This window comes from Medicago truncatula, chromosome 6, assembly GCF_003473485.1.
Source record: "Medicago truncatula cultivar Jemalong A17 chromosome 6, MtrunA17r5.0-ANR, whole genome shotgun sequence".
NCBI lineage: Eukaryota > Viridiplantae > Streptophyta > Magnoliopsida > Fabales > Fabaceae > Medicago > Medicago truncatula.
In genome coordinates this window covers 4,174,412-4,196,307 of record NC_053047.1, presented here as the reverse complement: position 1 = coordinate 4,196,307, position 21,896 = coordinate 4,174,412, and the positions used below count along the sequence as shown (strand labels likewise).

The window sequence follows — 21,896 nt, the reverse complement described above, 5'->3', positions numbered from 1 at the left end:
GTTTTTGTTTGGTGGTGGCCGGGGTTTGAACCCCAGACCTTGCATAAGATATGCATTGTCCAGACCCAGATTTCTTACCACCTAACCAATTCTTGAAGTTATGCAACAACAACCAAGTCATTTTTCACTCATTGAGGACAACTACATAGAGAAAATCACGTCATAATGTTCTATCATACACCATATTTTCGGTCAAACTCATTAATTTACAAATATTGTTTTACCATTAAACCAAATCCTTGAAATTATAATAAAATATATTTTCACATCATTAACAAAAATGACAAGTTATGAATAATAAACTTCAAATCGAGTTGTGCGAAAAGAAATTAAAACTTGTGGAATAGTAAGACTAAATTAAAAAATTTAAAATTAGAGACAAAAATTATATTTTATTTGAAATTAGGGAACCAAAAATACATTTAAATATCTTTTTTTTGACAGATTAAATATCTTTTTTTATTAATTCGAAATATTAATAAAAAAATACCCCTTCTCTTTTGTACATTTTTCTTGAATTAATTCCCCTTTTCCAAGTAAAGTAAACAATCTTGCTGCTGGTTATGATCATCACTAGTACTACATAAAATAATGTGCATGTTTCTGCCACTATTATGTACCCCTATGCAGATTCTTAAACTACCAAAACCTTTAACATATGATGGCTCCTATTAATCACAGCTTTCAGGCCAACAAATACCATCATATTCCATTTGTATATATGCAAATGAAAGAAAAATAACACTAGTAACTGAATTTCATACAATTATATGAAACATTATTTATATTGAACCAAAATCACATAATAAGTCATACTAAATGGCTTTAATTTAAATATAACAAGCACCTCACACTAAATGCATCATATTTTTTGACAATAAAACAAATTCAAGAGGAGATTACACAACCACATTTCATAGAATAAATTACTATAATCTAGTATTGTTTAAGCATGACCTCCTTAATAACTTTGTCCAAGTTCATCAATGAATGACCAGCTGGGCTGGTGTTCTTCTCTGTCTTCTTCTTCAATTCCATGACCTTTTGCCTCATCTTCTTTCCTTTTTCTCCCGACATCAATTCATTGATCAGATTCTCCACCTCATCTCTCTTCACATTAGTATTGATTTCAATTCCAATCTCCCATTCGCTACAAATAAATCTACAGTTTGTTGGTCTGATCAGCAAAAAATGGCCAACACAACATTGGAACTCCGGCACAAATGCTTTCAATGGTTGAGTTCCATCCTCAATGAGTCAAGAATCCACCAACTGAAGAGTGGTTCAGTACTTGCTCTTGCGGACACCAACTCTCGATTAGTCCTCTATCCGAAACTCAGATGACAAAATAAAGGAGCCACCAATGACGAGGTCAGGCCTAATGATACACAAAAATGGTTTCTTGCTATTGGCCAATCCCCAAGCAAACTCTAACAGTTGATCTGGAGTCATAACTGTAATGCTGCCAAAATTCACGTAAACAACAGACTCAGGTTCCTTGGATTCAAGCCATTCAAGACACTTGGTATCTTCTTTCCAAAGATTGGAACCTAACGATGCCAAGTGACTATGTGGAGTTTGATTTAATAATGAAGGTAAAGGTCCAATGGTATACAAACAAGAGAACATAGAATAATAGAGAGCATTCAATACATCGCTCTCAAGTTCATTATAAGTGTTAAAAACAATAGCAGAGGCTCTATGAAAATGATTTGCCGCTTCAATGAAAAATTCTACCATAGAATCATTTTGGTCTGTAATCCTTATAAAGTCAGGTAAATCCTTTAGCCGGAAGTTCTTCAATCCAGGAACACAATCTACTTTGGTATCCAGATATCCATTCGTCAGGTAGCTCTTATCTGCTTGTCATAATTACAAAAGTCAGGTAATTACAAAAGTGTGTGTGTATATATATATTATCAAATTATAAGTAACTTTTTGTCTCCTCATAAAAATTATCACAAATTTTTACCATTGAATGGTATTAGACCTTTCTTAAACAGTGTACGGAAGTGTAAAGCAGAGAAGAACATACATGCAATATCTGGGGAAAGGAGAACAATTGGGAGTGCATGCTCTTCAGCAGCTTGTATGGTAAATGACATGTAACAATCAGAAACTAAGCAAGTAACTAGTGGAACCATCAAAGGCTTTTGGACCTCTTGATTCGAGCAAGCGTTTGTGATTGTATTCGGTGTTGACAAAGCCTTTAAGATGAAGTAATTTTGCTAGTTTGAATAATAGATTGATATGGCCTTGAACTGGATATGGAATCAACACAGCATGTGGCATTTTATTATCAGTAAAATAACTCATCTTTGATGAAACTTGTAATGTGTATAATAATATAACTATGTTTTTAATGAAGTGTTTGAAAAACAAGGGAAAGAACTATGTGCTATTATAGAGAGAATTGGTCGAAGTACATGAGACCAGACAACTTGCAACGGATGGTAGTTACCAACTTCTAAAAAGTGAGAATGACATTTGCAAGGTTGAGAAATGTCATTATCCTAATGACATTTGTTAAATCTCAATTTTTACCGAAAATTTTGATCTCATGTTGCATTAGTGGTAATAACTATGGTAAAAAAATTATAAATTGAAAATAGTTTGACATTGAAATTTATAAACTGGTACCATTTAAAATAGTCGCATCCACATTGCATTTTATCTCCCCTGCTGCCCGCTTGCACCATCGGATCAGAAATTGATTGGTTGTTGCGCTACTGCCTTGCTCTCCCCTTGCTGCTCATTTTTTGCTGTCATGGATCTGCTGCCATTGCAATTTGCAGCAACACATTCTACTTCGTGTGAACTGACAAGCGCGGATGAGCTTCAACATCGTGGTTAATGTGCCAAAGACCTGCTGTGCTCCACACCGGTTCTAGCTTATTACACCCGGAAAAACATGTCGGTCATTTTCATACGAATTTTCAAACATGCAGTGGTCACTACCATGAAACTTGTTGCCCCCGATGATGAAGCTGTTCCAGTATTTACTTACATACTACATACTGGAACAATATTTCACTCTTAGACTATGGTTTAGTCCTCAAAAATACTGTAGTTTGTAAAAATAATCCCTATTTTAAAAACTGTTTACAAAAAATGGACACTTTTAACCCTCCAAAATAGTCCTTGTAAAATGAAAATAAGGATTAAAAGTAAATAAAATTTTGTGAAGACTAAACTTAAAAGCTTGTAATTTTATACGGATTAAAAAATATTTAACCCTATGTTTTTACCATTGAATCAAATCCTTAAAGTTATAATCAAATATATTTTCACATCATTAACAAAAATGACAAGTCATGAAAAATAAACTTCAAATTGAGTTGTGCCAAAATAAAATTAAAACTTGTGGAATAGTAGGACTAAATTAAAGAATTTAAAATTAGAGACAAAAATTACATATTATTTGAAATTAGAGACAAAAATTACATATTATTTGAAATTAAGGGACCAAAAATACATTTAAATAACTTTTCTTATTAATTTAAAATATTGGGAATTGGTATTATTTTACGATTTGCAAGGTAAAGAAATATCATGACAATGTCTAAAAATAAAATAAAAATTGAAAGAATGAGTAACAATGAAAATATAATTAAAAAGAGAGGTATTTTGAAATACCTCATAAAGACTTCAATTTCCCTTTCTTCTTTCTCTTGGTGCTAGTCTCGAACTGTGTACCTTAAAGTTGAAGAGTGACCTTACAACCATTTGGCTTCACAGGAAACTTGGCAACATTCTTACTACACAAATGTATTTAACTACAAGCTTGTTCTTTTTCAGAACTAATGTGTTTCCAATTTTGTAGTGGGACCTGTATGCTTTGAATGTGTTGTTCGTCTTCTATTGGATTCTTAAGGGCTAAGATAAAAAAAATGCATACTATGAAATATTTAGAGTGCTACTCTTCTCCGATCTGTTTTTGTTTGTTTCCGTCAAAATAATCGAGTATGAGTTAACTCACTCACGCATATGTATTATCAGATGCGATGAGCAAAAGCATATGGGAGAAGAACAATTCTCAAATATTTATGGATAAACTATCATCTTAATTTTTGAATGTTCGAGACATTGTCAAGCTATCATTATTGTTATTGAATAGAACAAAATTTTAAATATATTTCAAACGTTTCTTTTGTTTGTAATTTTATAGAGTATATATATTGGATGACCAAAATTAATTTCATAGAATATATAAAAACAAATTTAAAATCGTTAAAAATAAAAATGATAAATTTATAAACAAACTTACGACAAACATATTACTAGCATAATATGCGAAAATACCTAAAACAACAAAAAATAAAATAAAAATTATCAAAATATTTATCTCTTCGGAACAATAACATTCACATCCTAATTATTGATTTGTCAATCTTAATCTCTTTTATGTTGAGGAAATAATAAATACCTTTTTTTTGTCAAGGAAAATAATAGATATTTATATTTTGATGGGGTTAAATATGTTTTTTGTCCCTATAAATATACCAAATTTTTGTTTTGGTCCCTCTAAAATTTTCCATCAACTTTTTGTCCCTATAAAATTTCAATCACTACTATCGTCCCTATCTTTAAGTTAATTTTTGTATTTTTTTTTTAATAAAATGTGTAGAATATTGTAAAAATTTGTCCCAAAAAATTATAATTTTTTAACAAAACATAAATTAAATAGTCAAATTGATATTTAAATCATGCTTTGTTAAAAAATTCTAATTTTTTTTAGAGAGATTCGTATAATATTATAAATTATTTTGCAAAAGTTTATTCAAAAATATAAATTCTGCATATGAACTTACTTTAAAAGAAAGACCGAAAATAAAGATGGAAAACTTTTGAAGGACTAAAAGCTAAAGAAATTTTTATGTAGTACATATATTTTAGGGAGGTGGTGTGTTCAAATTAGGCAAAGTGTTTTACATTTTACATTATGGGTGGAAAAATGAGTTGTCCTTATTGTTTTGGGATGGGGTTGAAAAGTGCATCCTAGCGTCACTAAATAAGTTCAACCATATTTTAGTGTATTGTTAAAATTGCTAGTTAATTTATGAAATTGTACGATTTTGCGAATTTAAATATCAATTATGAGTTGATTTGGCTGAAATTTGAATTTTAGTAAACTTGAAGGAAAAACTGCATCTATTGAATAAAACTATTTAATTCTTAGGCTGTTTTTAAAAAGTTTGAGGTGGGACTCATGTTCAAAACCTTTCCTCAATGTTTTGGACGAAAACAGGAAGGAGCACTAACTTTTTGCAAAAATGTCAAAAATACCCTTGCTATAATTATTAATATAAATTTGTTGAACCAAGCAATGGTATGCTTTTGAATCGAGCCCAACAATTTTTTTTATCGGTTCGATGTTTTTAACAAGAAAGACACTAACAAAACATTTAAAAAATGTTATATAAATTAAAAATTATTAATAAAATATATTCAAATGTGTTGATAGCATAATTATTTTGAAATAAACACATTTAACTAAAACTTTTTAAGGTTATAATTGTCATTTTACAAATATACATATCTTTCTTTCCTCTCTGAATCTATTCACTATTTTTTATACCAAACAACTAAACAAATCATCTCACTTTCTTCTATCTTTCTTTCCTTCTACTATCTATCCTTTCACTTTCTTTCCTTTAACTTTCTTCTCCAAACCAAACATAGCCTTAGTCATGATGAATTGTTGACTAACACTCTTAGTATTGAAACTTTATCTCTTGGCATAAAATAAATCAAGATACCCTGGATCCAAGTGTTGACCAATTAAGTCAAGTTTTTTTTATGGACCAACTAAGTAAAGTAAACATCTATAATAACTAAATATGAAATATATATTTCGAATGAAAATAAAAAAATTAGGTAAACCATGATGAGTTTTAAGAGCATAGAAAAAAAAATCATCTAAGTATTCATCTAAGTTTTCTTTGTTTTCCTTTTAAAAAGTCTAAAGAAAAACTTCATCCAATAAATAATTATACTTTAATTAATTAAAAAAACAATTTGGTTCTTTTACAATTGATAAAAATGGTCATTAAGGTAAAGTGGGGAAAGGGTTTGGTTCGGTTTGATATGGTAACAGATAGCTCTATCCACCAACCTACAACATTATCATGCCAACCACTTTGTTTTTTGGTTCCTATTACAACTACTTTTATAATGAAACATTTCATCGCCTAAGAGTTTCACCTAGATTAAACTAGTTCAGATGATAAGAGATTAAAAAAAAATATTTACTCGACGTCATTTATAAGAAACATTTAGGTCAATAAAATGTGATGTATCTAGTTAAGAATTTGGATCAAGTACGTTAACTTTTGTTGACTCAAATTTCTCTTGTAAATAGGATCGAAGATAGTAATTAGTGATAAGAGACTTCAATTTTTAAATGGATCATACATTCGACCTTTGTGTATTGAAAAAATTCGGTTGAGAGGATAAAATTTATCATATATGCATCACATATTTTCTATTAAAATTAATCATATTTAAATGACGGTAAATGGATGAGAGCAACGGTGACGGAAAATGTTTTCAGGCACGATAACACTCCAACGTTCAAGTCAGTAATGAAAATGAGAAAGAGTGTGGAGAGAGTGTTGTGAAAAGTAAATCATATCTTGAGGGTGAAGCAAAGTCATCGCATTCCTTCAGACGCGGGATCTTAAGGTGGTGCAAGCTCAGACCACATGTTAATGTGAGATTGATCTTCTGACCGGTCCAAAACATAAGTAAAATCATATATATTCTTTAAAATTTTCTATTATTATTTATGATCATATTTGATTCATATCTTTTTAAAAATTTAAATTTTTTGCAGAACAAATTATTTTAATTGATGGTTCACCCTAAACGTCATCTTATTACTCCCTCTGTCCCTTAATGTAGGTATTTATTGTCTTTTTTACATTTCTTAAGAAAAATTGTCAGTGTAATTAATGTGTCTGTTTTGTGTGTTAATATTACGAAGTTGTCCTTTACATTTATGGACAAAATTAAAATAAAATGGATGCTTAGATATAAGGGCGGAGTGAGTATAATATTATAAACATCTTTGTAAAATCATCGTAAATTTAATTCAGTTGTTAGGAATAATACATAATATATGGAAGGCCTGACCAAACCCCGGCCAACTAAAAAACATCTCTATAAAAATTTATTCAAAGTTGAATTTTCATTCCACCAACAACCGTTACCACACCACACAAAAACAACAGCCGCCAAACCAAACACAACAACCCTCTTACTTTGTTTCACTTTGTTGCTTTTTTTAATGTTTCAATAATTCTCTTTAAAACTCTTTCTCTCTTCATTGTTAATGTTTCTTGGTCTTGTTTCTTTCCTAATTTTTGTTCTTTCTCTCTTGTTTCAATAACAATGGAGGCTGCTAAGCTTCTTCAAGCTTCTACTATTTGCACCCCACCTTCACCCTCTTCTTCTTTTCATCAAAAAAATGGAGGGTCTTCTTTTTCTTTCAAGCCCATTTCTTATTTTCCTCAAAAATTCAATCTTTCTGTTAAGGCTCAAGCTGCTTCTATTGGGTGAGGACTACAAATATTAAGAATTCTTCAATTTTGCTATTTTTGTGTTTTTGGGTTTTTCACTGTTTCAATTCTTCATTTTTTTTCTTCTTCATGTTTGTTAAATTTGACTTAATGTGATTGTGATGTTAACATTTTTGTAACATAGGGTTAGCTTCATGTTTTCTTAGTTTTATGAATTTTTTTTCTTTGATTGAATGATTGTATGTTATTTTGATGAACAGTGGTTATAAAGTTATAATCATGGTTTTAGATAGTGGTTGCGGCCGTGTCGGGATTTTACATATTGTATAGAATCGGGTGAAATTTGGCCGATGGAGGCTCATTTGCGGTGAAATTTGGCCGATAGAGGCTCAATCGCGGTGAAATTTGGCCGGTCGAGGCTCAATCGTGGTGGCGTTATGGTTTTCGCTACATAAAAAACAGTTATGTCACGGCCCAGATCGCGATCGCGGATATTTATTAAAAAATTTGATTATAATTACTATCGAGGTTTAAAATTGCGATCGTGGTTCTAGATATGACAGAGAATCGCAGTTGTGTCATAATTTTATATTTTGTCGAGAATTGTGGTCAAATGTGGCTGATGCGGCCTCAATTGTGTTATGGTGACTGAGACATGAAAAACCTCGATGTCACGGTCCAGATCGTGGTCTTCCTTTAATTTTATATGTTGTCGAGATTTGTAGTCAAATGTGGCTGTTGCGGCGTCAATTGTGTTAGGATGGCTTAGACATGAAAAACCTTGTTTTTGTGGTCAGGATCACAGCCTTCCTTCAATTTTAACCTATTGTAGCCATTTTTCCAATTTAGTTAGATTCTGTTCTGCCTTCAATTTTAACCTATTTTTTAAATGGGATTATAGCAGATTCATATGCATAGATTTCTTTCTTTAATTGTTTATACTATTCCAAGTGTACTTACCTAATGTTTTGTTCATACTTGTCTCTAGTAGAGATGATACTTGTTATATTTTATACTATATGTTATAATTCTTAACAGATTAAGACAAGATATTTATATTTTTAAATGATTCAGGGCCTGTTTGGTTCCACATATTTGAGCTGATTTACTGATGTAAGCACTTGTGAAATTGTTTTGAAGAGCTTATGAAAACACCTTATGGCATGTCCATAAGCTCTCCGAGATAGCTTAGGAAAACACCTTATTGTTTATACAAAATCAATTTGACTTTATTTTATCTTTTGTTATTGAAATAGCTTATATATAAGCACTTATATGACAAGCGCTTATGCTAGAAGTGCTCAATGAAGATGTTTTTTCACTCATGCCTTAAGTTTTGCATTCACAGTTTCCTTTACTTGAATTGAATGTTTCATCCTTAAATTTACATATGCAAATTTGTGTGTTGTGTGAAAGACTATCATTTTGGCATTCTATATCGGTCAAATCAAATTTTATAATTATCCTATTTCTTTTGTGTAGATCGGTGCCTACAAAGAAAAGGATTGATGGGAGCGAAAATTTGACCCTTGATCATATAAGAAGTTCTTTGATTCGTCAAGAGGATAGCATAATCTATTGTCTCTTGGAGCGAGCTCAATATTGTTACAATGAAGATACTTATGACCCTGATACCTTCTCCATTGATGGATTTCATGGCTCTTTGGTAGAATACATGGTCAGGGAAACTGAGAAGCTTCATGCCAAGGTATGGACTTATGCCCTTATGCCTGACAAACAATGATCTAGCGTTGTCAAATAGCAGATATCAGTGTTGCTATTGCGCTATAACGTTGCGGAATTTTAACAAACCGCTATTGTTTTGCAATACGTGATTTCATAGAGTGTTTTAAAATAGCAACAATAGCATTGCTATAGCACTGTAGCGTCGCAAAATTTGAACAAACTGTTATTTTCTGTTATCTGTGATTTACGACGCTGCAATGATCAAAATGAAAGTTTTGTATTGAAAAAACGATGAAGTGAAGGAAAGTTTTATATAGATGTTAATTTCCCTGACTGGTTTCCATTACATTGAAGGTTGGTAGATACAAGAGCCCTGATGAACATCCATTTTTTCCTACTGGTCTTCCTGAACAATTGTTACCGCCTTTGCAATACCCTCAGGTAAATAATATTCTTTAACCAAAGTAAAGGTTGTTCCCTGAGGATTTTGTTTCTCCGCTAAATTATTATTTAGTCACATGTACAGAACGATGGCAGGCATTTTTTTAAGAGTTTATAACTTGAAAAGAGGTTAAGGAGTTTCATAAGACTCTTTCTTTTCATATTTCAAAAATCAAGTGGAAACTGGTTTAAGCATTGTAACACACACAAAAAGATGATTTTAGGCCCTGTTTGGATAAACAGTTCGATTGAGTGTTTATCATGTAAGTGCTTATGTATAAGCTATTTCTATAACAAAAGATAAAAAAATTCAAACTGTTGTCATAAAAGTAATAAGCTGTTTGTTTCTATAAGCTCTCTCATATAGTCTCATGAGTGATTATGCCAGTAAATAAACTCAAATAAGTCGATCCAAGTAGGCTATTAAAGATAAAGTCTCTCTGTTTGTACTGCAAGGCTTTTCTCTGCCGATTGCTTCTTTGCAGAGTGATTTGGTATTGTACTAATTGCTTCTTCATTGAATTTTCTTTGTAATGTCTGAATAGGTGCTGCACCCTATTGCTGAATCAATAAATATAAATGATAATGTGTGGAGTGTATACTTCAGAGTTCTTATCCCACAATTGGTCAAGGAAGGAGATGATGGTAATTATGGATCCTCCGCAGTTTGTGATGTAATGTGCTTGCAGGTACATATTATTAGTTTCCTTTTAATTATATTCATGTTTAAATTGAAATGATAATCTGGGCTTGTATCACCTTGTATTTGGATAAACAACTTAATTAAGTGCTTATAGCATAAGTACTTATCATATAAGTGCTTTCATATAAGTTATAAGCTGTTTCATGTGTAAGCTATTTCTATAACAAAAGATAAAATAGAGTTGGTCTGTTTTCATATAAGTTATAAGCTGTTTTCATAAGTTGTCCTAGAAGGCTTATGAAAACAAGCTGAAAACAGATTATGAACATGTCATAAACTATTTCCTTAACCTCTCCTAAACAGTAGATAAGCTTAAGTAAGTGAATCCATATAGACCCTAAATCTACTCCATATTAAGAGTTCTCAAAGCATAAAATGTGAGAATCTCTTATATATGGTTATAGCTATGCAGTCATTTCATATCATTCTCCTTTCCTCTTTGATTCTTAACTTTTTTACATGTGCAGTGTCAATATTACACTTTGATGAACAGTAAACAGTAGTAGTTCCATCATTATAACAGGATCATGTTAATGGGATGTTTCTTAAAAGAAATTAAAATCTGTGCCATGTGGCAACATTTGAATTTTCTCATTCATTCTACACAACAAGAAATTCTTTAGTCCTCGTGTTATATGCACTTCCTCCCATGATACAACCACCACTAAAGCCTTTTAGCTACATGTATCCAATTGTGCCATAATGTCTGTTAAAGTTAAGTGTTTTATGAGCTAGACTTGATACAAACTATTGCAACTTTTCATGGACTATATTATAAGCCTGTTTGGATTGATTTATTTGAGATTTTCTATTGATATAAGCATGTTTTGAGTGAGCTTTTGGAAACAACTCATGACATGTCCATAAGCTGTTTTCAACTTATTTTTATATGCTCTCCATAATAGCTTATGAAAACAGCTTATAGATTATATGAAAACATACTGACTTCAATTTATCTTTTATTATAGAAACAACTTATATGATAACCACTTAATTAAGATTTTTATCCAAACAAGGCCTGTATATGTTTTGGAAAGGCTATGTCTCTTCCTTAAGTTGGCATTGTAATTGCAAATTTTGGTACTTACATTCCTGAAAACGTATGATTTGTTGTGACTGCAGGCTCTCTCAAAGAGAATCCATTATGGCAAATTTGTTGCTGAGGCCAAATTTCAAGCTGCTCCTGATTCTTACAAAGCTGCTATTATAGCTCAGGTACAAATACCTCTCAAGAAGGCCTTACTTCAATTCAATCCTTTTTATTTTTCTACGTTCTACAAAATTCATTAGATTTATAAAGGGCAATTCCGCATCGAATTGTGCAAACACATGATCCAAGTGGTAATTAACTCATCATGCTACTTTTTGTTGGATAAAAATATGGTATTTGATAGAACATTATGACATCGTTTGATCCAAGTAGCCGACCCCACTTAGTGGGATAAGGCTTGGTTGTTTTTGTTGTTGTATGCTATTTTTTGTGGTATAAATTGCTTTGTTCTGTTTATAAATAGATAAAACTTTACCTATAGTACCATAGGTTCTATTTTCCACTAAAAATGTCCTTAACTGTCTGCATAACTGATCTTAGAATGCTAACTTTCATGCGATTTTTTGTCCTTTATAAATCTATTTTGTAACCGGTAAAATGGTATTGATTTGGATGGACATGCTTTCTAAGTTTTAGCAGTTTCCAACCGTTGTAGATTGCGAAGGGACATTTTCTGGTCAGTGTTGTCAAATGGTGACGCTATAGCAAAGTAGAATTTGAACTAATCACTGTTGTAGTTAGTACAAAGTGTGTTATCAAATAGCGGCTATAGCGGTACTATATTAGTGTAAATTAGCAGAATTCAAACTAACTGCTATTTTCTTCAATCAGCGTTGATAACATTATTTCTCGTTTCATATTTATGATGTAAGGTTGTAACCTGGATTTTTCGCAAAATCAACTCAACTTTCTTTTACCGCGATGATTTTGCAGGACAAGGATAGGTTGATGGAATTGCTAACTTATCCTGAAGTTGAAGAATCGATTAAGAGGAGAGTGGCGGTGAAGGCCAAAACTTATGGACAGGAAGTAGCTGTAAATCTGAAAGATCAAAAAACCGAGCCTGTCTACAAAATCAATCCAAGCTTGGTTGCTGATTTGTACAGTGATTGGATCATGCCCTTGACAAAAGAAGTTCAAGTGGCATATTTATTAAGGAAGCTAGATTGAACATACACCTTTCTTCTTTTCAATTACAATGTTCATACATTATCTTTTCCAAATAATGGTACTTGCTGTGAATGTGTATGAAGTACACAATTGATGAATTTATTTGAACTGTGACTATAAATTCTATGTAATTAACATGTGAGGATGTTGATATTATTTTCTTATACAATTCATGATTCATGAGTATATTAAGTCTAGAATATCGTCATCGGATTCACTACAATGTGCAGTGACTCGAATATATATATCGCGGGTCCAAGTTTACTTGCCCCACAATTTTTTAAAACTGCGTATGATTTTGGAAATACACTTTCAGACGGAAAAAATAGTGCTTTGTTTGAAAATGCATATTGGGACTAAGAAAAACTATTTTTCTCCCTTTAGATGTATACTTTTGAAAGTGCTTGTGCAAGATAACTTTTTAAAAATGCATATAAGGAACATGCAGCTTATGGTTCTAAACAAATGCACATAAGGATCAATAAAATATATATTTTTTTTTTTTAAAATATGACCCCATAGAATGGTTAAACAATCCCTACTTCAAAAAAAAAACAAAATCCCTGATGATTGTGTTGTGGCCAAACTTGATCTAACATCATAATTAGAAAGATAATATGACCCCATAGAATGGTTAAACAATTGGATGGTTGATTAAAAAAAACAATTGAATAGTTGGATTGTTTAATTTAACATTCTAAATAATTACAAATAAATTAAGAGTGTTAAAATCTAAGACTTGAAGGCTAGTATCAATTCATAATGTTCCACTAAAACTAATCATAATTGAGACATTTTTGACATTAAATATGAACACATTTATCATATATATCATTTTCAATTCAACATTGGAGACTAATCTATTTTTTGACACTTAATATGAAAACATTTATTTTTTTTGTGTAACTACATTTTTTTCTTGTAAGAAAAAACAACCAAAATCAATATTTTTTGTCTTGTAAGAAAAAAAAAAACCAAAATCAATAAATGATAGATTAATATTCACAGGTTTAAATGTAGAATATTACAGCAAAATCTAAACAGATTGGAAAAGAATATTCACACTTTTTGTGTTAAAATTTAAAAATTAGGTGTGAGATAGTGAAAGTTTATGTCTTATTTGACGTACATGTTGCATGATCGTGATTTTAGGGAAAAAAATAATCTGGACCACTCACAGGTCACAATGATAAACAAGAAAAAGGAATATATATTTAAAAAACATTTTTGGTCCTTCTTTTCATATCAACAACAACTATAACGCTCTCTTGTAAAGGGGAAGAAGCAGCACATGGATCTGGTCAAAGTATCAACCAACATGAAAAGTAAATTTTAACATTTTTTTATCATAAAGTATAAAGTTTAGCTGAGCTGGAATTCTAGGCTTCTCTAATAATTTTTTAAAATTTTTCAAATAAAAGTTTATTATCAATTTAAGAATGGTCATGTTTTAGATAGATTTATCATTTATGGTGTTTGAATCATAGTTTCAAGTTCTTAGATGAGAATGATCAATGCCTATCATCTATACTAACCAAAAACTCAATAATATTCTTAAAAAAAAAAAAAATCAATAATATTTTTATGTTTTATATTGTTTTCAACTAGTCCTTAACCATAAAGAAAAGAATCCACTCAAAAGATCGACTAATATATGTTGTTCTATTAGTGTGTGCACACACGTTCATTACCCTTTTACGAAGAATAACTACATGATAAACATGAAAAAATGATCGACGATTACATTAGAATTCTCTCAACGATCTCAACATGATTTTCATCGATTTCTCTCAAAATCTCCATTATGAAAAGGCCACATTAAATAAATAAGATAATAAATTTTAGGCAAAATTACACAATTAGTCCCTTAACTTTATTTTAGGTAACACTTTTGTCCTTTATCTTTTTTTTGTCACGATTTAGTCCTTTATGTTATAAAATAACAACATAGTTATCCTTTTTTATGAAAAGAATAATCAAAAACTCCAAAAAAAAATCATCAAACTCATAGGCAAACGTAAATCTTCATCATACAAATCTAGAAAATCAAATTTCTTTGAAAAAAATCTCATAAAAAATGATAAGATATTGTCATTTTATAACATAAAGGACTAAATCGTGACAAAAAAAAGATAAAGGACGAAAGTGTTACCTAAAATAAAATTAAAGGACTAATTGTGTAATTTTGCCTAAATTTTAACACCTTCATTTACTAAAAAAACGAAAGTAAAATACTGAAATTAATATCACATCAAATAAATATGCCACATCATAGCTATCTATTATATCATCATCTCAAAAGTAAGTGACCACAAAAACAAAAAACAAAAATAATGATTTCTAATTTTATAAGATAAGATGAACTTAAAAATATTCACAGAAACTAAAACTAAAATTTACTATATTCACAAAGCCTGAACAAATATTTTAAAAAAATTCTTATTATTATTTCAAAATATTCAAAATCTGAAAGAATAAACACTTACATATCTTTTTTTTATAGGGAAAACACTTACATATCTTATTATTATTTCTCTAAAATAATTGGAAAATTTTTCCATTATTGGCTACTAGTACATTAAAAAAATTGTAGTCCAAAAATTTTATTTTTAAATATTAGAACCAGCCTAGATAAACAATCAATGGTAGATCTAATAAGCAACAAACAACTACCTTCAATAAAATAAAATAAAATAATCTAATGACAGAAAATAATATTATTTTTTTCAAAACCCCAAAAAAGAAGACAAAAGGTTCCTTAAAAGGGCCAAAAAAACAGAACATCATAGAACAAACAAAGGACACAAAAGAGTGTTCCAGAGTTTACAAAAAACAGTGAAAATTGTTCAATTTTCAGAAACAGTAATGGAAGGAAGAAAGAAGAGAGTGTTTGCTTCAACAATTTCACCAACAATGGTGTTTCTGTTACTTGGTTTTGCTGTTCTTGTCATGTTACCCATGGTCTCAGCTACGAGGTTTATGGTTGGTGGTAGAATGGGTTGGAACACAAATTTCAACTACACTACTTGGGCTAAGGGCAAGCATTTCTACAATGGTGATTGGCTTTGTAAGTTCTCTCTCTCTCTCTCTCTCTCTCTAAAGTTCGAATCTTTGTAAGTTACTTTGGTTTGTGTACTTTGTTTAGATTGGATCTGAACTTGTTTGAGTATAGACTAAGCTAAAAAATTGTAACTTTTTCATGTTTTTGATACTTAATTTGCTATTTTATAGACTATTATGTAAAATGGTTTGAATTAGTTCATCTTAGATCTTTTGGGATTATTTGGTTAATCTTTAAAGTTGATGGGTTTTTCATGTTTTTGATGCTTAATTTGCAATTTTGTGGTGTAATAAGCAAAAGGGTTTGAATAAATTGAATTGATTAATCTTAGATCTTTTGGGTTTATTTAATTAATCTTTAATGTTACTAGCTTTTTTCATGTTTTTGAAAATTAATTTGATATTTAATGGACCAACAGAAAAAAGGGTTTAAATAAATTGAATTGATTAGTTTTAGATCTTTTGGGATTATTTCATTAATCTTTAAAGTTGATAGCATTTTCATGTTTTTGATGCTTAATTTTCTATTTTATGGACTAATAGGCAAATGGGTTTGAATTGATTAATGTTAGATCTCTTGGGTTTATTTGATTAATCTTTGAGCTTTTTGTGTCAATTTCATGGTGGATAAATATATAGTTCTTGAAAAAGAAAGTGAAGAACTTGTTAGTGTTCTTGAAGAATATTGTTAGTTTTTATCCAAAAGTATAGATTTGAGGGCAATGTCATTGAGATTTCTCTTCAAAATTTCATTTTGATTGTTTATTTACTATTTTCTTTCAATAGGGACTGTAAATTTAAAAATAATTTTGTTATGATGTGTATATTTAAAAATAGTTTGTTATGTATTCTCAGATCCATAATTTTTGGCTTCTTTTGACTAATGATGTGTATATTTTATTGCTTATTCATGTTTCAGATAAACCAAATGCCCTCTTTTTTCTCCCTGTTTAGTGTTTTTTTGTTTTTTTTTTTGTCTTTTTTCAACTACTTAATTTGTGACTGTAACTTAATTTGTGCTTGTCACAATCTATGAATTATTGACACCGACACAATCACGACATTGACACTGATACGTGGATACCGTTAATAATTTAAGAAAATGAAAGTGATGAAATGTAATCGCATGTGTCAGTGTCAGACACGACTTTAATATCAAGTTTTACTTGTGTTTCTATGTTTGGCTTTTTAAAACTTTTAAGCAAGTTTAGCTATTTTAGGACTACACTGCCACTGTTTATGAACTCAATAATTCATCTAAAGTCAATCTATTGATTAACAAGTTATGCAATGTTCCCACCCATATTTCAACCAAAATGAAGTAAAATAATCCAATTTTCCTCCTCAATCCATGGCTTAATTTGCAAATAAAAATCAAATTACCAGATTGTTGACTTTCTTTACTTCTTCTTTAGTGATTTATCATTACTCTTAAGGTCCTAATTTTGGTCATAGTCTTAAAATAAGCAAGATTATTTAATTAAACATTTTCTTCTTTAGGGCCTATTTGTTAAAAAAAGGTGATTTTAGCATTATCTTTTAGAGATTTTTAAGATAAGCTGAAGCTATTTTGTGCTTGTTTGCTAAAATAAACATCACGTTCTAAAAAACTACTACATCAACATCCAAGCCTTATCCCACTAAGTAAGATCGCTACATGGATCAAACACGTCATATGTTTGATATATTATAAAAGTGATTATTTTTTTAAGAGAAAAACTGTAACAAATCACGCTCAATTTTGCTACTAATGTCCTAAGTACACATTTGGATTCTCTTGTGAGTCTGTGTTAATTTCTAGTTCCAATCCAATCCATGAATTTGCTTGGAAGATTAAATATTGCCATGTTATTGTTTTCATCACATGATAATATACAATGTTACTAACCTTGATTTCATTTTTCAGTTTTTGTGTATGATAGGAACCAAATGAATGTACTAGAAGTGAACAAAACAGATTATGAAACTTGCAACTCAGACCATCCACTTCACAATTGGACAACCGGAGCTGGAAGAGACGTTGTTCCATTGAACGTGACTCGCCATTACTACTTCATTAGTGGCAAAGGATTTTGCTTTGGCGGTATGAAACTAGCCGTTCATGTTGAAAATCTACCACCACCACCAAAAGCTGCACCTGAAAGAGCCGCTGCAACATTCCTTTCATCTAAAGGACAAATCTTTCTCATGCCTATTGTTTTTGCTATTGGTGCAGCATGGGATTCATTCATTTATTTATGGTAACTTTGCAATGATATTTAAAAAATTAACATCCTTAAACAATGCCAAATGGTGTTACATTTGTTCATGTTGTGTTGTATTCATTTATAATATTTTGCATTGGTGGTAATTGTTATTGACCTCAAATGAGGTTAAAGGGTGGTGTGGTGTTTGTAGTTTTTAGGTAGTTTTTGGTGTTGATTTTCAAAATGTAATGTAATATATTTCTGTTTGTTCAGAAATATGTGACAAAAACTTGTTTAATTTATTGGAGAAATCAAATGCGGAAATTATGGAAATGTTGTTGTATGCTTTTGGACTACAAGTAGGTCCTTCTTGTCCATGTTGGTGGAACACTAGTTGCTTTCCATCAATTTTCTTGTTTCTTAAGCCTAAATTCATTTTTTGATACTATGGTCTATTATTTGAATATGTAGTTTGATCAAGGCTTCATTTTAGGTTGATCCCTAGGTCTAATCGGTCTAGGGATGTCAATAGATGTCCACGTGGATTAAAAATATACATGTACCCTATCTATACCCACGTTGATAATATCTGCCACGGGCCACAATTTTTAGATATCCTCTTATTTCATAAATATTTTTTAAAAAAATGTATTTTAGTAAAAAAATATATTAAAATTATGTTGAATTTCCTTCTCATTTTTTGACAACAAAATTACTAGCAATCAACCATAAATATTTCTCTTTTTTTTTTTATCTTTCAAAAAAAAAACCATAGGTTTTCTTGTCATCCCCTAAACCAGTTTTTTGTTTGTTCTGTTTTTAAAACATTCATAAATTTTTATGGAGAAACTTAGGTACAATTCCTTCTGTGCTTTTTGTATGGTTCTTAATTAAATTCACCATGATTTTCTCAAATCCTTAATTTTCTCAAAGTTTGTTATATCCAAAAAAAATATGTATTTTTAATTGAGAACCATACAAAAAGCACATAAAGAATTGTATCTAAATTTTCTCCAATTTTTTATTTGTGTAAAAAACATTCATCAATTTTGAAACTTGTAAAATGAAACAAAAGAATAGGACACTCAAAATCAACCGTTGGAGTTCAAAACTTGTCTTCAAAGATACTAAAAAATTCAACACATTTATAACTATTCAATTTTATATCAACTATCTTAGCATCGAACTAAACGTCATGTGACATGTGTTGTGTGTATATATATATTCCTAGTTTATTTTGAAATACCTTAAATACTACTCTCCCTCCGTCCTGAATTAGCTGAGTCATTTTTTCATTTCACACATATCAAGATAAATGTATAAATGAAAGAGAGAAATATAGTTTTAAGTGCTCTTGTTAAGTATTGGTGCATTCTTCACTATCATAAATGTAAAGTGAAATCTATTGAATTGAAAGTTGTGAAGTAGTATTAATTAAAGTTATAAAGAGAAAAAAATAATTAATATTGTATTGAAAGATAAAATGACTCAATTATTTTAGGACACTTTTTTCTTACAAATGGCTCAATTATCGTAGGACACAGGGACGATGTACTTAAATTTTTACAAGAGAAATATAGTGGTATTTGAAAATAAAAGCATTATAGTTTGAGCTATTTCAAAACTAACTCAAAGTTGTTACGTAATGACTTTCTACCAATGATATTGATGACAACATTCAATCAAAACTCGTCAATAAGTTTTTATGGGTTTGTAAACCCAACATTAAGTTATTAACCACTTGAGTTTTCTTCTAAAATTACGAGCACTCATTGTTCTAATGGAAGTACACCCCAAATTTGCCTAGATGCACTTGAACTGAGTTTTCGATTTGAGTGTTGCTAGCATTCATCTTTCAATAAATCTAGAAATATATTGCGGTTTAAATATATTTAAAACAAGTTTATTTATATATACGCGAACAAAGGTTTGGACGTATTTTTCTTATGTAACCCAAAAAAAATATACGCTAACAAAGTTTGTGTAAAATCTAAAAACTCGGTCGGTCGCACATATGCTGAGTGAGTTGTTTTTTTTTATTAGGTAGTATAGTTGCTAGAAATTCACCTTTATAAGATGAATAAGTGGAATGTCCGATATTCAAACACCGATCGCTACATATATTATGCAATGTTTCCATCAATTGAAGTAAGTTCACTAGAACCAAGTGATTTTATGTATAGTTAGGTAGTCTAGTTGCTAGAAATTCACCTTTATAAGATGAATAAATTGAATGTCTATGTTCAAACACCGATCGCTACATATATTATGCAATCTCCCTAAGTTCACTATGACCAAGTGATTTTATGTATAGGGAATTATGTTCATACAATTCTACAATTTCATGAACCAATTTAATATGATTATAATGGTACTTTAGTCATTTTGTTAATTAAATTGGGTGAAATGAGTGTAACTAGTAAGATGAGGGGTGTAGCTAGTACTTTTTGTTTTTGTTGAATGGACCAACGGAGCGAAGAAGGATATCATATTATCCGTATTCATGGATATCTATTGATAACCCTAGTTGAATAATATAAATATTAGAACACAAACCAAATAACAAGGAAGAAAGGTTTTTGACAATTGTAACCGCAGCTGCAAGATATTAGGGTTCTTCGCTCCCTTCACCAACATCAAGTTCGTTTCTCTTTTTCTTTTTCTTCTTTCAATTGATTATTGATGTTCTAATTATCCTCTTCATTTTGATGTCTTTCATGTTTGTTCTTGTTGTGTTTTTGTCAGTTTGATGAAATATGAATATTGTTTATGTTTGATGTTTCAGATCATTAGAATTATGCATTTGTGATATTTAGGATCTTTTTTTTTTTACCCAATTGCAAAAAAAAAAAAAAATTGTGGTTAAAACGCTTCATATTGTTGATTTCAATTGGATGTTGTTGTGTGATTTACATGCTTTTGGTTTCAATTGGTCCTTTTTTGCAAATGTTCTTTGGATTCAATTATTTTAAGTCTTTGTAGCACCGACACTTTAGGTTGAAGGTGTTTCTGATGTCCCATGCGTGAGTGTCAGACTATGACATGATGTATTCAATCATTTATATTAGATTAATATATTACCATTGTCATGTTCGATGTGTGATGTGCCGATGTTAACAAGTTTTAAGTGAATGTTCAAATTGACCGGAAACCATTTACTACGTCCATAAACTGTTTTCAGCTTTATCCGAAAATGCTATAAACTTCCATATGACAACAACTTTATGAAAATGCTTAACCCTTGTTGGGTTCCATTGGATATTGTTGTGTCCTTAAATTACTTTTGTTTTCAGCCTCAATTACAACTATGATATCAGTTTTGTTGGGTTAGTATTGATTTAATTCTCACTCAACCATGAGTGTCAAATGCTATGATTTTAGATTTGTTTATGAGTTGTTATGTTGTTTCACTCCTTATTCTGTCACGTAGATTATATGTTATATGCTTCTTTGATTACTCTCTTAACAATTGCGAATGTGTTTGTGTTTAAGCAGGATGGAATCACAGATTAAGCACGCTCAAGTTGAGAAAGTTATGGGTCGTACTGGATCCAGAGGACAGGTCACTCAGGTTAGAGTCAAGATTCTGCATGAGAATCGCTATATCATGAGGAATGTGAAGGGGCCCATTAGAAAAGGAGATGTCATTGCCCTACTTGAGTCTGAGAGAGAAGCAAGAAGACTCCGATAGAAGAGTAGCTTTTCTCAATGGTTTGGTGCAAGATATAATAAAGCAATGCTGGTTTTGTGGTTGCTAGCTTATGAAAATTGTTTCTGTATTGACTTTCATTTTGCACCTATGACCTATTTATTATTACTAGACCTTTTATTTGGCTGAGTTTTGAGTAAAGATTTTGGTTTGACTTTATATTATGTTTGGTGTTCTTGGTTACTTTGATATGATTATGCAAATGCTTATGATTGTTAGGTAAGATTGTCACGCTTATGTGATGGAATATTAGAGAGTTAATTGCAGGTTCACTCCTGTTTCATGCATGAAATAATGCAAATGAGTTGAAGGCTCAAACTGTTATTGCAGGTTGTGGATTTGGACATATCAAATCCAAAAATTATAAGCT

At 30.5% G+C, this 21,896-nt stretch overlaps 4 protein-coding genes across 4 annotated transcripts; 3 read left to right on the top strand and 1 right to left on the bottom strand.

Moving 5' to 3' along the window:
- Positions 1-1,317: 1,317 nt before the first annotated feature.
- LOC25495319 (7-deoxyloganetin glucosyltransferase) lies at positions 1,318-2,144 on the bottom strand. The gene is made up of 2 exons (XM_024786020.1): positions 2,036-2,144; positions 1,318-1,859 (listed from the first exon to the last, which is right to left on the bottom strand). Exons 1-2 carry the CDS (start codon positions 2,142-2,144, stop codon positions 1,318-1,320), a joined length of 651 nt encoding a protein of 216 aa, XP_024641788.1.
- Positions 2,145-7,195: 5,051 nt separating this feature from the next.
- On the top strand, positions 7,196-12,757 carry LOC25495318 (chorismate mutase 1, chloroplastic). Its single transcript, XM_013595532.3, has 6 exons — positions 7,196-7,556; positions 9,003-9,228; positions 9,561-9,647; positions 10,193-10,336; positions 11,473-11,565; positions 12,335-12,757. The coding sequence occupies exons 1-6, from the start codon at positions 7,393-7,395 to the stop codon at positions 12,569-12,571; spliced, it is 951 nt and encodes a 316-aa protein (XP_013450986.1). The 5' UTR covers positions 7,196-7,392; the 3' UTR covers positions 12,572-12,757.
- A 2,568-nt stretch (positions 12,758-15,325) lies between these two features.
- Positions 15,326-18,150, top strand: LOC11412511 (lamin-like protein). Its single transcript, XM_003618546.4, has 2 exons — positions 15,326-15,638; positions 17,538-18,150. Exons 1-2 carry the CDS (start codon positions 15,437-15,439, stop codon positions 17,873-17,875), a joined length of 540 nt encoding a protein of 179 aa, XP_003618594.1. The 5' UTR covers positions 15,326-15,436; the 3' UTR covers positions 17,876-18,150.
- A 2,205-nt stretch (positions 18,151-20,355) lies between these two features.
- Positions 20,356-21,709, top strand: LOC11414922 (40S ribosomal protein S28-1). Its single transcript, XM_024785513.2, has 2 exons — positions 20,356-20,457; positions 21,313-21,709. The coding sequence occupies exon 2, from the start codon at positions 21,314-21,316 to the stop codon at positions 21,506-21,508; it is 195 nt and encodes a 64-aa protein (XP_024641281.1). The 5' UTR covers positions 20,356-20,457; position 21,313; the 3' UTR covers positions 21,509-21,709.
- Positions 21,710-21,896: the final 187 nt, after the last annotated feature.

Excerpts from the sequence above, each read along its gene's own strand:
- LOC25495318 (XM_013595532.3), top strand. The coding sequence starts at position 7,393 with ATGGAGGCTGCTAAGCTTCTTCAAGCTTCTACTATTTGCACCCCACCT. Across the intron at positions 9,229-9,560 it reads CTGAGAAGCTTCATGCCAAG|GTTGGTAGATACAAGAGCCC; the intron begins GTATGGACTTAT and ends ATTACATTGAAG. Across the intron at positions 10,337-11,472 it reads GTGATGTAATGTGCTTGCAG|GCTCTCTCAAAGAGAATCCA; the intron begins GTACATATTATT and ends TTGTGACTGCAG.
- LOC25495319 (XM_024786020.1), bottom strand. The coding sequence starts at position 2,144 with ATGGTTCCACTAGTTACTTGCTTAGTTTCTGATTGTTACATGTCATTT. Across the intron at positions 1,860-2,035 it reads CCTTTCCCCAGATATTGCAT|ATAAGAGCTACCTGACGAAT; the intron begins GTATGTTCTTCT and ends TATGACAAGCAG.
- LOC11414922 (XM_024785513.2), top strand. The coding sequence starts at position 21,314 with ATGGAATCACAGATTAAGCACGCTCAAGTTGAGAAAGTTATGGGTCGT.
- LOC11412511 (XM_003618546.4), top strand. The coding sequence starts at position 15,437 with ATGGAAGGAAGAAAGAAGAGAGTGTTTGCTTCAACAATTTCACCAACA. Across the intron at positions 15,639-17,537 it reads CTACAATGGTGATTGGCTTT|TTTTTGTGTATGATAGGAAC; the intron begins GTAAGTTCTCTC and ends TTCATTTTTCAG.